A 15,261-nucleotide genomic window follows, 5' to 3' on the forward strand; every position below is an offset into this window, starting at 1 on the left:
TTCACCTGTTATTTAACGATTTGTCGACTTGTTTCAATGTAACGCCATAGCTGCGACTGTTCTGTTTCAATGGAAACCGATATGATTTGATATTTTTATCAAGAATGTCGGTATATAAAAATTCTAAAATAAATAAATATGATTTGGTCAAGTGTGGACTTGAGCTTTCAGCGCTATTGTGGTAACACTATTTCACCAGTGTTATAAAAATATAAAACTTTAAAAAAAGATATACACTAATATATATAAGGATATGGAAAAACTTTTTGAAGATTTTTTTTTTTTAATTTTTTGCACACTGCATAAACAATCAAATAAAAAGATTGGTTGTGGATAGTTCGGATTATAAAGTGGATGCACATTCCCTGTTGGTAATGGCGATATAGTAATGTATGAAACTTTCCACTACTTCCTTTAAATATTTTTTTCAAAGTTTTTTCAACTTTATGCAGTAAAATCATAAGGTCCTAAGTGGCATTGGTTTTAACTAATTAAATTTTGAGTAATGACCAAGTGAGGTGATATAATTGAGATAGATGAGTTCCTTGGGAGCATCTATGAATTGGAGGACCTCCAGCATCTTATGACTGGTATCCTCCTCGGACAGGAGCTGGAAGGGGATGGCCTCTGCCATTGCCCTTACAAAGCTTGCAAATGACAGATCTTCGGGCAGAGATCGATGCTGCTCCTCCGGTGGGGAAGGCTGCAAGAGGGGGTCGTCTGAGAACTTTGAGGATGAGTCCGAAGAGTCATTGCCCCATGGGTCATAAGGACCCCCCTCCTCACTGGTGCCTGGGCGCCGATGGCGGGGGCTGTGAGGGGCAGCGAGCCTGGGCATCAGAGGCCATGGGGGCACCAACTGTATCGATAAAATCCCCGGTATTGAAGGGGGCATCAGCCGCGGTAAGGTGGGGGGAACTGGCGGCGGCCCAGGTAATCGCGGGCAAGGGTGCCTGGTCTCCGAAGCCTCATCCTCCTTGGAAGTTCCCGCGAATTGGAATCACTCCAATGGAGGGCATCAGTGGCCGAGGAGGCATCCAGGGCCTCTCGTGCACTGGTTGCGTCAGTAGTGCGCCCAGAAGGATATCCAGATGCTCCAGCAGGGGTGCAAGCATCAATGGCTGAGTCTCGGGCACCAGTATGGGGGCCGGTGGCACCAGCAGCTCAATGCTCTGGAGCACTTTGAGCACCACCGACTGCACCCTGCAGTCCAGCTCCTCCTGGAAGTCCTGAGTGGTTAGGATTGATGGAGAGGAACAAGGTGTCACCGGCACGTCCTCGAGGTGGCATGGTGCCCTGCACAGTAGTCAGTGCGGAATGCCTCGGGCTACCGGGGGCCCTGGAGGATGGGGCCTTCGGTGGCCGGTGCACTTCGATGGCGGATCGGCAGCCGCCGATGCCTCCTGGACTTCCAGCGCTTGGCCGGTTTTTCCCTGGTGCCGAGGCCCTCAGTTATTCTTTATCCACAGAACAAACAGGATGTGACAAGTGTTGCTCTCTGCTATCACTTTCTGTTTTAGTCAGGTTTCCTTAAATTGCTTTTTAGGCTTTCCCTTCCTCAAATTTAGGGTTTGGAGCATCTTTTATCAAATTTAAATATCTTTGATTTGGCAGACAGTGTTATCTCCACAGTGGCTGACAAGAAAACCACAGGATTAAGTGGTACTTTGCTTGTAATAGAAAAATGTCAGTCACTGACCACCCCACTGACCACTTAATTATCAGACAAAGTGTATTTGTCTAATAATTAAGCATTGTAATAAAAATTATTTAATATGTTCACACTTGTCTGTTAGGGCCATAAAGCTATGAAGTTTGAGACTGCAAATCATTATAGGTCCAGTATCAATTTTGGCATCCATATCCAAGTTGACGCATTCAGCATCAAAGACACTTTACCCACCAAGCCTTCAGTATTGAAGGTGCCTGCCTTCTCTTTGGAGTTGAGCTCGAGGCTAAGTGACTCTTCATCCAAGGATAACCACCCTTGATTTAAGAGTCCGAGAATGAGAGCAATTGACACTGAACTTTGAGCTGCAGCGAAGATGCTTCAGCACTGAGATGATGTATTCACCCTGCTCTATGAAAATTGAGAATATTTTGGAAGTTTGCACTCCAAAATGACCTGACAGGAGGACATTCCGTCGATACTGAGCTTGTCCATTTCATTGATTATACCTCCTAACCTAATTATTCCATCTCATGTTTACTCATGACCAAGGTTGCCATTAGCAAAACAGGAGAGTATAGTATCCCCTTTAACTGTGTTGGAGATGATACCCAAGGTAGTCAGTGAGAAGGGCTTAGAATGGTGACCTTATGGTTAGGCATCTAGTTAGGCTTCAGGAAGGGTCAGAAGTCAGTGCATTGGTTCCTTTTTTTTTTATCTTAGTATGGGTGGAGCCTAAACTAGAATCCATTTATGATGATTCTTAATGTTTGATACTCAAATAGTGAAACTTCTAGTGGTAAAATAACTATATCACAACTTATTGTCAATTTCGGGTATAATGGTCTCCATTAGACATTTACCAGTGTGTTTGCCCACAGTGAGTATTGACTATAAATTGTGAATCTTTATCTACCCTACCCCTACCGCCCTCCCGGCGCCCTTTCCCGCAAGGACCGGACCCTCGGACGAACGGACAGGGAACCGGATCGAGGCAGGGCCTGGCCTGCGCAGTCGGCGCTGAAGCCCGTCGGGGTAAGGCCGATTAAAAAATTCTACACTTACCACCAAACGGGCTCCCCGCCAACCGCGAGGCAACTTCCTTCCTTGCCTCCCGACGCTCTCCTTTGCTGACCACGCCGCCTCCTTCCCCCAGCTCAGCAACCAATCCGGAGCCCGGCGCTCCCGGCAACGTCAGAAGGCGGCGACCTCAGGGGTTTTTAAATCCCCTACCGCCCTCCCGGCGTTGTGCGCCAAAGGGGCCTGCCCCTTTGTGCGCCCCTTCGTGCAGCCCCGCGGACTAGGCGACCGATCGCTACTGCAGACCCCTCGCAATCGATTCTCCTCTTCACCCTACCTCCTCCGAAGTTCTCTCTTCGCCCAGGACTCAACCGAAGCCATCCTAGACTTCGTCACCTGTCTCTCACTCCAGCGACCCCTGCAGCCACACCGTAGTGCTGACCCGCCACCAATTAATCTTCACATCAGCTCCTCCTTCTTTGCCCCTAAACCTCTACCATACCACACTCTATACCATCCACTTTGACTACCACCACTTTCACCAGCCCTACACTCCAGAATGCACCCAGTTTTCCCAATCCTTCAACACTGCCTATCCTCCAAAGAAAAGTCAACCAGGCAAGCTCAACATCGCAATTTAAAATCACTCGCACCAATCATGATTGCACCGATCACCCAACTCCTAGGCCTCACCCTATTCTCTTTAACACTATTCAACGTGCAATCTCTATCCAAGAAATCTCTATTCAGCGATTATCTCAGCAATGCTAAGCCTGATATATGTGCAGGCACAGAAACATGGCTTAAGCCCTCAGATACAGCAATAATAAATCAATTACCAATGCATATCTATGACATCTTCTCCATAACCCGACAGAATAAAAAAAAGGGAAGAGGGATCCTTCTAGCAGCCAAAAAAGACCTCAGACTCTCTCTACACCCATTCTATTCAGATTCCAAACTTGAAATCGGCTTCTTCACCTCTACCCAACTTCAAATCCTTCTTGTCTACGCCCCTCCGGGCATCCTGGAAACAGACGCCTCCCCTCTTGTTGAAAAATCCACAACTCTCATCAACTTGGACACCCCAGCAATAATTTTAGGTGATTTTAACCTGCACTTGGACAACCCCACACTTTCTCCCAGCTGCGAAGCCTTTCTCACTGCCCTCTCAGCCTTGGGTTTCAACCAGATAGTTAACAAACCCATGCACAGAGCCGGTCACACGCTGGATCTTATCTTCGTCAATCCTGGCATCAAGCCAGCTTCGCACCTTAGTTGTAAAAAGGTCCCATGGTCCGACCACACACTTATTTCAACCTCATTCTCGCTGAAAGAAACCATCACCCCACACACACCCTCCCCCTCCTTTCCCTACAGAAGATCATGTTCCTCTGAAGACCTTAGTTTTCATTTGACATCTCAACTTCATCTCATAGACCTCACCAATCCGAACACAGCTCTCCACTCCTGGAACAACATCACTGAATCCATCGCCAACAAGCTATATCCATTAGTAACAAAGAAATCACACTCTAACCCTTCCAAAAGACAACCATGGTTCACCAAAGATCTAAGGAAACTTAAACAAAGTTTAAGACAGAAAGAGAGCAAATGGCGTAAAGCCCCGTGTGCCAGCAATTTGGCCTCCTACAAATCCACCCTACATCAATACAAGACCTCCACTATGAGAACCAAAAGGGACTTCTACGCGTCCAAGATCCATGACCTGGTCTTTGACGCTAAAGCCCTATTTGCCTATGTATCGAATCTCACACGGATCAACCCCCCGGAGATTCCCTGTAACTTGGCACAATCCAAAGCAGATGAACTCGCTCACCATTTCCAAACCAAAATCCTCAACCTTCTGAATCAGCTGCCCTCCAGCACTTCATCCCCCTCGACTCCACATCATCCCTCCTCCAAAAACATTTGCTTTGAAGCATTCGAACCCATTTCCACCTCGGAGATACAAGTCGTTCTAAGGAGAATGAAACCTTCCTCTCATCCTGTGGATCATATTCCCACTAAATATCTCTTAACAATTCCTGACTTCATTTCCAAATCACTGGCGGACATCATAAACTGCTCTCTTTCCCAAGGATCCTACCCAGATGACCTCAAATCGGCCTCCCTCAAACCTCTCAAGAAACCAAATTTGGACCCTAAAGACCCCAACAACTTCCGCCCGATCGCCAACCTTCCCTTCATAGCCAAGATTATGGAGAAATTAGTGAATACTCAAATTTCAGGTTACATTGAAGACAACAAATTCCTTTTCCCCTCTCAATATGGGTTCCGCAAAGCATTGAGCACAGAATCTCTACTCATCTCCCTAACTGACTACTTCATCATGGGACTCGACAAAGGTCAATCCTTCTTATTGATCCTTTTGGACCTCTCGGCTGCTTTCAAATACGGTCAACCATTCCATCCTTCTAAACCTGTTGGCTTCCATTGGCATCACGGGCACCACACTCACTTGGTTTAAAACTTTTCTCAGCAATAGAGGCTACAAGGTTAAGGTCCAGAACAAAGAATCATCACACTATGACTCACCAGTAGGAGTCCCTCAAGGTTCCTCCTTGTCTCAGACACTCTTTAACATATACCTTCTGCCGCTTTGCCAGCTTCTCACCAACCTTAATCTAAAACATTTCCTCTACGCAAATGATATTCAGATCTTGATCCCCATTAAAGATACCTATTTGAAAGCACTGGATCACTGGGAAAACTTCTTACAAGAAATCAAACACCTCCTCTCCAGTCTAAACCTAGTTTTAAACTCCTCCAAGACTGAACTCCTACTCATATCTCCTGAGAACAGCTGCACCCCCACTACTCAGCATACCATTCCACCAACCACACAAGTGAGAGACTTAGGAATGATTATTGACAATCGCATGAATTTGAAAGCTACCATCAACAGAACTACCAAAGACTGTTTCCACAAACTCCAAGTGCTGAAAAGGATACGACCCCTCTTCCACACTCAAGATTTCAGAACGATTCTTCAAGCAATTATCTTCTCAAAGTTAGATTATTGTAATTCAATATTTCTAGGTCTCCCTTCCTCTTACACCAAACTGCTTCAGATGGTACAAAATGCGGCAGCACGAATTCTAACAAACATCAGGAGGAGAGATCACATCACTCCAATCCTAAAAAACCTCCATTGGCTGCCAATACATTTCATTCCTACCCGGTCTGGCACTCCGTTTCTCAAAGAAAGAAAATAAATAAATAAATAAATAAATGGACTCTGAGACTTTCAGGTTAAAGCACCGTTCTTAAGTTTTAACTTGTACACTCTATGGTAAAAAATACTTTTACCGGCCTTTCTTCTTTCCAGCTTGTTGCAAGCCTCCAAGTTCTCTCCCCCTGTTGATTGTAACTTTGACTTATTCCTACTTATTATTATCTTTCGTTTTTACTTGAATTTGTTACTCTAGTTTTTCCCTTTGTTAAACTGTAAACCGATCCGATATGGTAATTTACTATGAAGGTCGGTATAAAAAACTGTTAAATAAATAAAATAAATTTCAGAATCATCTACAAGTCCATTTCCATTATATACAAAATCATCCACCAACATGCTCCAATTGACCTACAGATCCCTCTCCCGATTACATAACTCCTCAAGACCGACAAGAGACGCATACAAAGGATCACTCCAGGTCCCATCCATCAAAACCACCAAACACATCACTTTAAGGGATCGAGCCCTCTCAACAGCCGGTCCCCAATTATGGAACTCCATCCCCCCAGATCTGAGACAGGAGCCCTGCCTCCCAACCTTCAGGAAAAGACTTAAGACCTGGCTCTTTAAGCAAGCATTCCCGGACCCTACTTAATCTCTCTTCATATCATCATATCTAGCTCAGTCATCCTAGTTCCAGGAATGTATAATCATCCTTACTGACGTTATGCTTTCCTCTCATTTCTCTCTTCGCCCAGTTCAATATGCCTTGTTATTTATAACTGTTTTTTCTCTGCACTTTAGTTAAAGTTTGAAGTTATTATGCACCCCTGTTCACATGTAAACCAGCATGATGTGAATGTATCATGAATGGCGGTATATAAAAAAACCTAAATAAATAAATAAATCTTTGCCACCGGCCTGAAACTGATTCAGCGCAGATCATCACTCTTCAAAGCATTCTTGATTGCATCAAAAAGCATATATCTTTCCATTCACCAGATCACACATTCTCTATCCCTCTTGAATCGTACAGAAACAGGACACTCATGGGAGATATTAAGATTGTGGACCCTTGTGTTGGGGTGAGGTTGATGCAACCTACAGTGTCGGGCATGATTAGTTCTGTTCTGCGCACAGATAGGACAGGAATCCATGTAGTCTTCACATCATCCTTGACGTGTAGCCACCAGTAGTGGCATTGGAGTAGGTCACATGTTCAAGCTCTCCAGGATGTTCTGCCATGCGAAAGTCATGCACCCATTTGAACACTTTTTCCCGGAGCTTCTTGAAGACAACTGTCTTCCCTGCAGGGACAGAAGCAAAAATGAGCCTGCAGGATTGATGATATATCGTGGGGCTTCTGTTCTATCTTCAGTTATGAAGGATTCGGACAGGGCGTCAGCCTACAGATTCTTTTCACCTGGTCTGTAGCGGAGTTTGAAATAGTGAAAAGAAAAGGGACCAGTGAGCCTATCTGGGAATGAGTCCCTCGGCCTATAGAAGATAATCTAAATTTTTATAGTAAATTTTATAGTAAATAGTAATCTTGTGTTAGGCCCCCTCTAGGAGGTGTCTCCATTCTTCAAAGGCCAGTTTGACCACCGGGAGTTCTCTGTCTCTGACTGTATAATTCTTTCACTCATAGAAACATAGAAATGATGGCAGAAGAAGACCAAACGGCCCATCCAGTCTGCCCAGTAAGCTTTCGCACTTTTTATTTTCTCTCACATACTTATTTGTTTCTCTTGGCTCTTAGTAACCTTTTTTATTCTTTTTCCCTTCCACCCCTGCCATTATTGTAGAGAGCAGAGTTGGAACTGCATCTAAGTGAAATAGCTTAATTAGTTAGGGGTATTAACCACCACAATAAGCAAGCTACACCCATGCTTATCTGTTTATCCAGGCTATGTAATTCAGTCCTTGTTGGTTGTTGCCTGAATATAGATACATGTTTCTTCATTCCCCCTTGCCGTTGAAGCAGAGAGCCATGCTGGCTATGCATTGAAAGTGAAGTATCAGTCTTGCTCCCCTGCTGTTGAAGCAGAGAGCTATGCTGGATACGCGTGAAGTGTCAGACTTTCTCCCCTGCCGTTGAAGCAGAGAGCTATGCTGGATATGCATTGAAAGTGCAGTGTCAGGCTTATTTGGTTTGGGGTAGTAACTGCCGTAACAAGCAAGCTACTCCCCGCTTTTTTGTGAATGCAAATCCTTTTCTCCACATTTCCTCATTGATGCTGAAGCTTAGAGCAATGTTGGAGTCGCATTAACCGTGTGTATGTTTATTGAATAAGGGTATTATCACCAGATAGTAGCCGTCGTTCCCGTGAGCCACCCACTCTTCATTCACATCCTCTAGACTTTATGGATCCCCAGTGTTTATCCCACGCCCCTTTGAAGTCCTTTACAGTTTTGGTCTTCACCTCTTCCTCCAGAAGGTCATTCCAGGCATCCACCACCCTCTCCATGAAGAAATACTTCCTGACATTGGTTCTGAGTCTTCCTCCCTGGAGTTTTAAATCGTGACCCCTGGTTCTGCTGATTTGTTTTCCAACGGAAAAGGTTTGTCGTTATCTTTGGATCATTAAAACCTTTCAAGTATCTGAAAGTCTGTATCATATCACCTCTGCTCCTCCTTTACTCCAGGGTGTACATATTTAGATTCTTGAATCTCTCCTCATAAGTCATTCGATGAAGACCATCCACCTTTTTGGTCGCCCTTCTCTGGACTGTCTCCATCCTGTCTCTTTGGAGATACAGTCTCCAGAACTGAGCGCAGTTCTCCAGGTGAGGCCTCACCAAGGACCTGTACAAGGGGATCAGGTACAGATGCTTAATACAGATGAGATTGTATGCTCCTTTGAGATCTAGTTTTGTGAAGCCTGGTCCATAGGAGGAGGAGTAGACAGAGCTGGAAGCGGGTGCTAGGGAATTAGGTCACCATGCCTTATTCTCACAGGATCTCTCCTGGAACCTCTGGTCAATACGTTCTGGTAGGGCAATAAGGTTATCCAAGGAGGTGGGAATCTTTTGGATATTAAAATCTTTATGGACCCCTGGTCCTTAACGACATTGAGAAACTGGAGGAGCACTATTCGCATGTGGCACATAATTTATCTAAAACTGAATTGGAAGCCTTGAAAAGTGTATGTGCAAATACAAATTTGATTATGAAACAGGTGCGATTGTTATCTTGCACCGCAATCAATATATCAGAGGCAGTCTTCCAACTGAGTAATTCTCAGTTTTATGAACAATTAACAGAATATCTGACTTTATCATTAATTTCATAAATTAAATAGTGGAGGAAGAGGAATCTCAGCATTTTTTTTTTACCAAACATGAAATACAATTTTTGAAATCACATTCTCCTTAAATTCCAGCTTTTTACTTAGTTCCTAAGGAGCATAAAGATGAACAAAATCCTCCAGGCAGATCTATTGTTTCTTTAATAGAATCAGGATTGGAATCCCTGTCCAAATTTTTAGATCAATTTTTGAAAAAAGAGGTCTCGCTATCCAAGTCATATGTCAAAAACACTACTCGTTTTCTCCGATTTCAACCTCTTCTTTGTTAGTCACTATGGGCCAGATTTTTTAATCTACGCCCGATTTTATAACATGTGCGCGCAGCCGCGCACATGTTCTAAAATCCAGGGTCGGCCCGCGCAAGGGGGTGCACACTTGTGCACCTTGCGCGTGCCGAGCCCTAGGAGAGCCCAGATGACTTTCACCGTTCCCTCCGCCCTCCCCTCCTTCCCCTATCTAACCCGACCCCAGCCCTACCTAAATCCCTCCCCTACCTTTATTTTTTTTATTTATGCCTGCGATCCCCCAGCACGGCCGCTGTGCTGGAGGCCTCGGTCCTGCCCCCGGACTGCCCCGCCCACTTCCCGCACCTTTTTTCAAGCCCTGGGACATACGCACTTCCCGGGGCTTGCACAAGTCGCAGGGCCTATGCAAAATAGGCTCAGTGCACACAGGAGGGGTTTAAAAGGGTTACACGCGTAACCCTTTTAAAATCCGCCCCTTTGGATATTAGTGCACTCTACACAAATATTAGTGAGCCCAATTGTCAGAGACAGAACATGTGAACAAAACTAACCCGCCCTGATGCAGCTTTAGTTGAAAAAAAATGAAAAGATAAAAAATAGTAACCATTTGGTTGTGAGGTCGTTATAATTTTTGGAGACCTATATGTATAATTGATGATTCGTATGCACTAGTCTCTTATGGTTATTGTTTATCAGACACTAGTGTTTCCCTAATTTTGTGGATTTGACATCAATATGGTATTCCAACAGTTCATTGGACTTCATGTTCACCATCTTATCTGTTCATGGAGAACCCTTAACAGGATATTCACAATGGCTAATGTCCCACTCAATTACCTCCTGCACCAAGAGCACATTAGCTTGCATGTACTTCAAAAGGCATTCAGCGAGATTGTTCTGGGTCTACATGGGTTCATGTTGCACGAACCCCACATTGATTGGGCTGTTCTACAGATCACTAGATGGAACCCTTGCTGTCATGAACAATGTCTCACCAAGATCTCGCTTGTCTTGCACCTCACCCAGGCACTGGCCTTGGAGATACCTGGCCTGCCACCGCAATATGCAGAACACACCGATATCGTTAGTAAATAGCAAGTGGAGGTCCTGCTTTCACATTGTTCCTATGACTGTGCGATTGATTTGCTGCCAGGGAAAGTATCACCTAGGGGCAGGATCTACCTGCTTTCTATACCGGAAACAGAAGCTATGTTCAAGTATATTAAAATCTAGACCATGAGTTCATTCACCCCTCTTCCTCACCTGCAGGGGCAGGATTCTTTTTCGTAGGGAAGAAGGACAGCTCTCTATATCCCTGCATTGTTTATCGTGGTGTTAACTCTATAACCAAGAAGAACTGCTAACCTCTTCCCTTGATCTCCGAGCTCTTTGACTGCCTTCAGGGTGGGTAAATATTTACCAAGCTGGATCTTCAGGGGGCATATTATCTGATCAGAATCCGAGAGGGCGATGAATGGAAGACCTCCTTTAACATCCGTGATGGACACTATGAATATCTAGTGATGCCCTTTGGGTTGTGCAATACCCCCACAGTTTTCAATTCATGGTAAAAAGAAATATTCAGGACCACCTGTACTCCCATGTGGTAGTCTACTTGGATGATATCCTAGTCTTCTCGAAGTCGTAGGATTCACTGACATCATGTGAAACAGGTCTTCCAGAGACTCCATGAGCACCTCCTCTATGCCAAGTTAGAGAACTGAACTTCTGAACAGGACGAACATCCCTTTTTGGGATATATTATCTCTTGCCAAGGCCTCCATATGGACCCCAATAAATTTAAAGCCATATTGGAGTGTGACCCTGGCCAGTGGGCCTTAAGGTGCTGCAGCGCTTCCTGGGGTTCGCGAATTACTGTAGGCAATTCTTCCATGATTACTGCTCCTGGAGAGCGCAGCTCATAGCCCTATCTAAAAAGGGCTTGGACAGCAACACCTGGACCACAGGTACTATCCAAGCTTCCTAACATCTGAAAAGGGGAGTTCACTGTGATCCATACCTACACCACTCAGATCCATCTAAGCCATTCATTCTGGAGATAGATGCGTCCACACTTGGGGTAAGCTCTGTCCTCCTACAGCATAACCATAATGGAACGCTATTGACCTGCTCCTACTTTTTGAAGAATTCTGTCTGGCAGAGGAGAATGTGAGTTACTAGCAGTTAAGCCAGCTTTGGAAGAATGAACATAAGAACATAAGAAATTGCCATGCTGGTCAGACCCAAGGGTCCATCAAGTCTAGCATCCTGTTTCCAACAGAAGCAAAACCAGGCCAAAAGAACCTGGCAAGTACTCAAACAACAAGAAGATCCCATGCTACTGATGCAATTAATAGCAGTGGCTATTCCCTAAGTCAACTTGATTAATAGTAGTTAATGGACTTCTCCTCCAAGAACTTATCCAAACCTTTTTTGAACCCAGCTACACTAACTGCACTAACCGCATCCTCTGGCAACAAATTCCAGAGCTTAACTGTGCGTTGAATGAAAAAGAAATTTCTCCGATTAGTCTTAAATGTGCTACTTGCTAACTTCATGGAATGCCCCCTAGTCCTTCTGTTATTCGAAAGTGTAAATAACCAAGTCACATCTACTCTTTCAAGACCTCTCATGATCTTAGACCTCTATCATATCCCCCCTCAGCCATCTCTTCTCCAAACTGAACAGCCCTAACCTCTTCAGCCTTTCCTCATAGGGGAGCTGTTCCATCCCCTTTATCATTTGGCGACACTTGCTGGAAGGAGCCAAATGCCCAGTAACTATCTATATGAATCACAAAAACCTAGAACTTCTACCACATGTGCAGAAACTAAACCCCCCTGAGCAAGACAGGAATCTTCTTCTAAAGTTTTTCTTTAGAAATAGAACAGTTAAATATTATGGTTATCCAATTTGGATCTATCCAGATATAGTGCGCTCCACGCAGGAACGTAGAAAAAAGTTTCTCCTTATGAGATCAGAGGCAATAAGTCGTGGAGCCACTGTAGTTCTGAGATACCCATGCAAATGTTTATTGAGATATCAGCAAAATAAATATATTTTCTATGAACCAGAACAACTCAGAGGGTTCTTAGATGGTAAAAAATGAGGTGCGAGGCTCCAAAAGAAAAAGAGGGGATAGTGCTACTCTGTGAACCTAATAAATGAGCTCTATGTTTCCTGGAAGTACATCTTGCTCCCAGATTTCCTATTTGATTAAGAGATCTAAGTTTAAAGTATAAGTACTGTTTTCATTTTGATGTTGTTTTTCCGTTAAGTAATAAATATGTGTATCTATTTATTTCTTTTGATATATGATGTAAATATATCTGAAAATTGAATAAATAAAAAATTTAAAAAAAAAAAGAAACTAAACCCCCCACCCCCTGCAAGTCCGCCGATCATTGTTTTTCAATCAGTTTGATTTTGAGCTGTGGTACCGTTCCACTGAGAAGCACCGACAAGCCGATGCTTTCTCATGATCCTTTGATAACGAGGGCTCTCTGGAATCATCAACCCTGTGAAGATTGTGGTGGTTACTGCATTCACAGTGGTGGTTACTGCATTCATAGCCACTGCTATTAATTCCCTCCTGGGAAGACTGTTGTTCCCCGGCGCCCACAGCAAAGCGTTCTTCAGTGGGCTCATGACTCTTGCTTGGTAGGTCATCCAGGTACAACAAGGAGGAGTCAGCAGTGTTTGTTTACGGCGTGATGGAGATTATTGGTGGAGATGGTGTTGGAGTACTGCAGGGCAGTGGAGAAGTCCCAATCACAGCTGAAGCCCCAGATACAGCTATGGGGTTAACTAAAAATTAGTGGTGGTGCCAACTGGATTCCATCGAGGTGAACCTTCTGCAGCCTCTAGTTTGATATCTTCCTTATCTAAACCCTGACCTATAACTTTAAATAATCTATGGATGGTACTTTCATATGTGCAACAGGGGTGCATCTCTTATTTTACTGCCACTGTGAATAATTTTTTGCCTAGAATGCTAGCTCAGGAGACTCTTGCCTCTACTCATACTGAAAAGATAAATTCTTTAGAAACAGATTTGGAGAAACATTTTGCACAATCTTCCTGATAAACTTTGCAGGGGAGTTAGAAGATATTTGGTACCCTATAAAAAGCACATAATCAGATAAAATAAAGTAGTTTTCTTCTTTTTGAGAGCATATAATGGATGTTAGCATTGCAGTCTAGATGTTTGGAATTGACTAGGCTGAAATACCTCTGTATGTCCAGTGTGATAAAGATTACAAAAATTTACTCCTTGACGTATTTGTGGATTTTTTTTTTTCCAGCTTTCACACAGCCTCCGCTATCTATCAGTCAGGAGACCATGAAAGATTTCAGTAGCCTTATTCTACCTGTTGGTTCTATTTCTGGTACTCTTACTACTCCAACTGTATCCTCTGGACATGTTTATAATCCTCCTAGCAGTCGTGCAGAGCCAGAACAGAAAGGATTACAACTGACAGACCATCGTATTACTTCTACTGAAAGTACTGCAGCTCTAGGTAAGAAATGAAAATATGTATACATAAAATTATGCATCATTTTAAGAGCAAGTTATTGAAATATTTCAGAATTTGGGAAAATATATAATTTCCTAGCGTGTAGCAGATGGACTCAGGACCAATGGGTATAGTGTACTCCTGTTAGCAGTTGGAGACGGATCAGATTTCAATCTGACGTCAGCCCCAAGTACATATTTATTTATTTATTTATGTATATTCTTTTATATACCGACGAACGTTGGGAACATCTCATCGGTTCACAGTAAACAAAATGCAGCTAACGAGCTTTACAGAGAACAATGAACAATCATTAAACAGTAAACTAGTTTAAAAGAGAACAAGCGATAATATGGACTTTGTTTTACAGAGAACTATAAACAGTCAATAGCAGGGGGAAAAAAGAGGTAGGGAATGTGGGGATGGTAACATATACCCCTGCAGGAAGTGCAGCTCTTCAGTATCTTCCGTCTCCATAGCAGTTAGGGACTATCTGCACCCTCTCACAGCGTTTGAACCAAATCCAAAGAAGAAAACCAAAATTAGAGGGGAAAAACCTACCTGAAGACGAGCCCCGCTCTCCTGCGGTGATACCCTCGGATCCCTCCCCCAGTTGAGATTCCCAAGGTGATTTCTATGGTCCCTCGGAGGTGAGCCTCGGTCCGGCGGCCGAATTGCGGCGAAGACCTAGCCCCCGATCCTCAGGCGCGGCTGAGAGGCAGCGGGTGCACCCCTCGAGCGCGGTGGTGAAGGTATTTACCCTCCCCCCCGCAGCCGGAGACCGCCCGGGACGAAACCAGGAAGCGCCGAGGATCGAGGAGGAGCACAGGTCACCAATCGGAACCAGTGCCACCTGGTTGATCCGCCCTAGCAGGGCCAGGCCCAGGCCCCGGCCATTTCCTAGAGTCTGCCCACGTGGAGATCCTCCGAGGAGGTCGCCATATTACCCGCATGCTTGCCGTCGCCATCTTGCCCCAATTCGCTTCATCACCCGCCGTCCGATCCGAGCGCACAAATCGACCTAAGCGCACAAGAATCCTTGTGCATATCTAAGCGCACATCTCAGGTGCACTGGAGCACACAAGAGCTTACGCGTCCACAGACATGGCACCTCCAGAAACAGGAATTAAAGCTCAAGGCCTCTGCCCTGCATGCCACATCAGAGCCGCACAGAGCGAGGAGGCCGACGCCCTGTGCACACACTGTGAGGAGGCCCTGGAAGATCCAGGTCAGGGCCAGTCCCACCCAGGGCCCAGCACTAGCTCCTTGGGGGGTACCCCGGACCTAGCAGGCCCCAGTGGGT

General features: G+C 44.6%; 1 protein-coding gene across 4 annotated transcripts in view; it reads left to right on the forward strand.

Moving 5' to 3' along the window:
• Window positions 1–15,261, forward strand: part of SCAF8 (SR-related CTD associated factor 8) — a 686,214-nt gene that overhangs the window by 537,840 nt on the left and 133,113 nt on the right. For all 4 annotated transcript variants that reach the window (XM_029596704.1, XM_029596703.1, XM_029596702.1 and 1 more), the window contains exon 19: window positions 13,746–13,961. In XM_029596704.1, the coding sequence (XP_029452564.1) occupies window positions 13,746–13,961 (216 nt within the window). The remainder of the gene's footprint in view (window positions 1–13,745; window positions 13,962–15,261) is intronic.

This window comes from Rhinatrema bivittatum, chromosome 3 (assembly GCF_901001135.1).
Source record: "Rhinatrema bivittatum chromosome 3, aRhiBiv1.1, whole genome shotgun sequence".
Lineage (NCBI taxonomy): Eukaryota > Metazoa > Chordata > Amphibia > Gymnophiona > Rhinatrematidae > Rhinatrema > Rhinatrema bivittatum.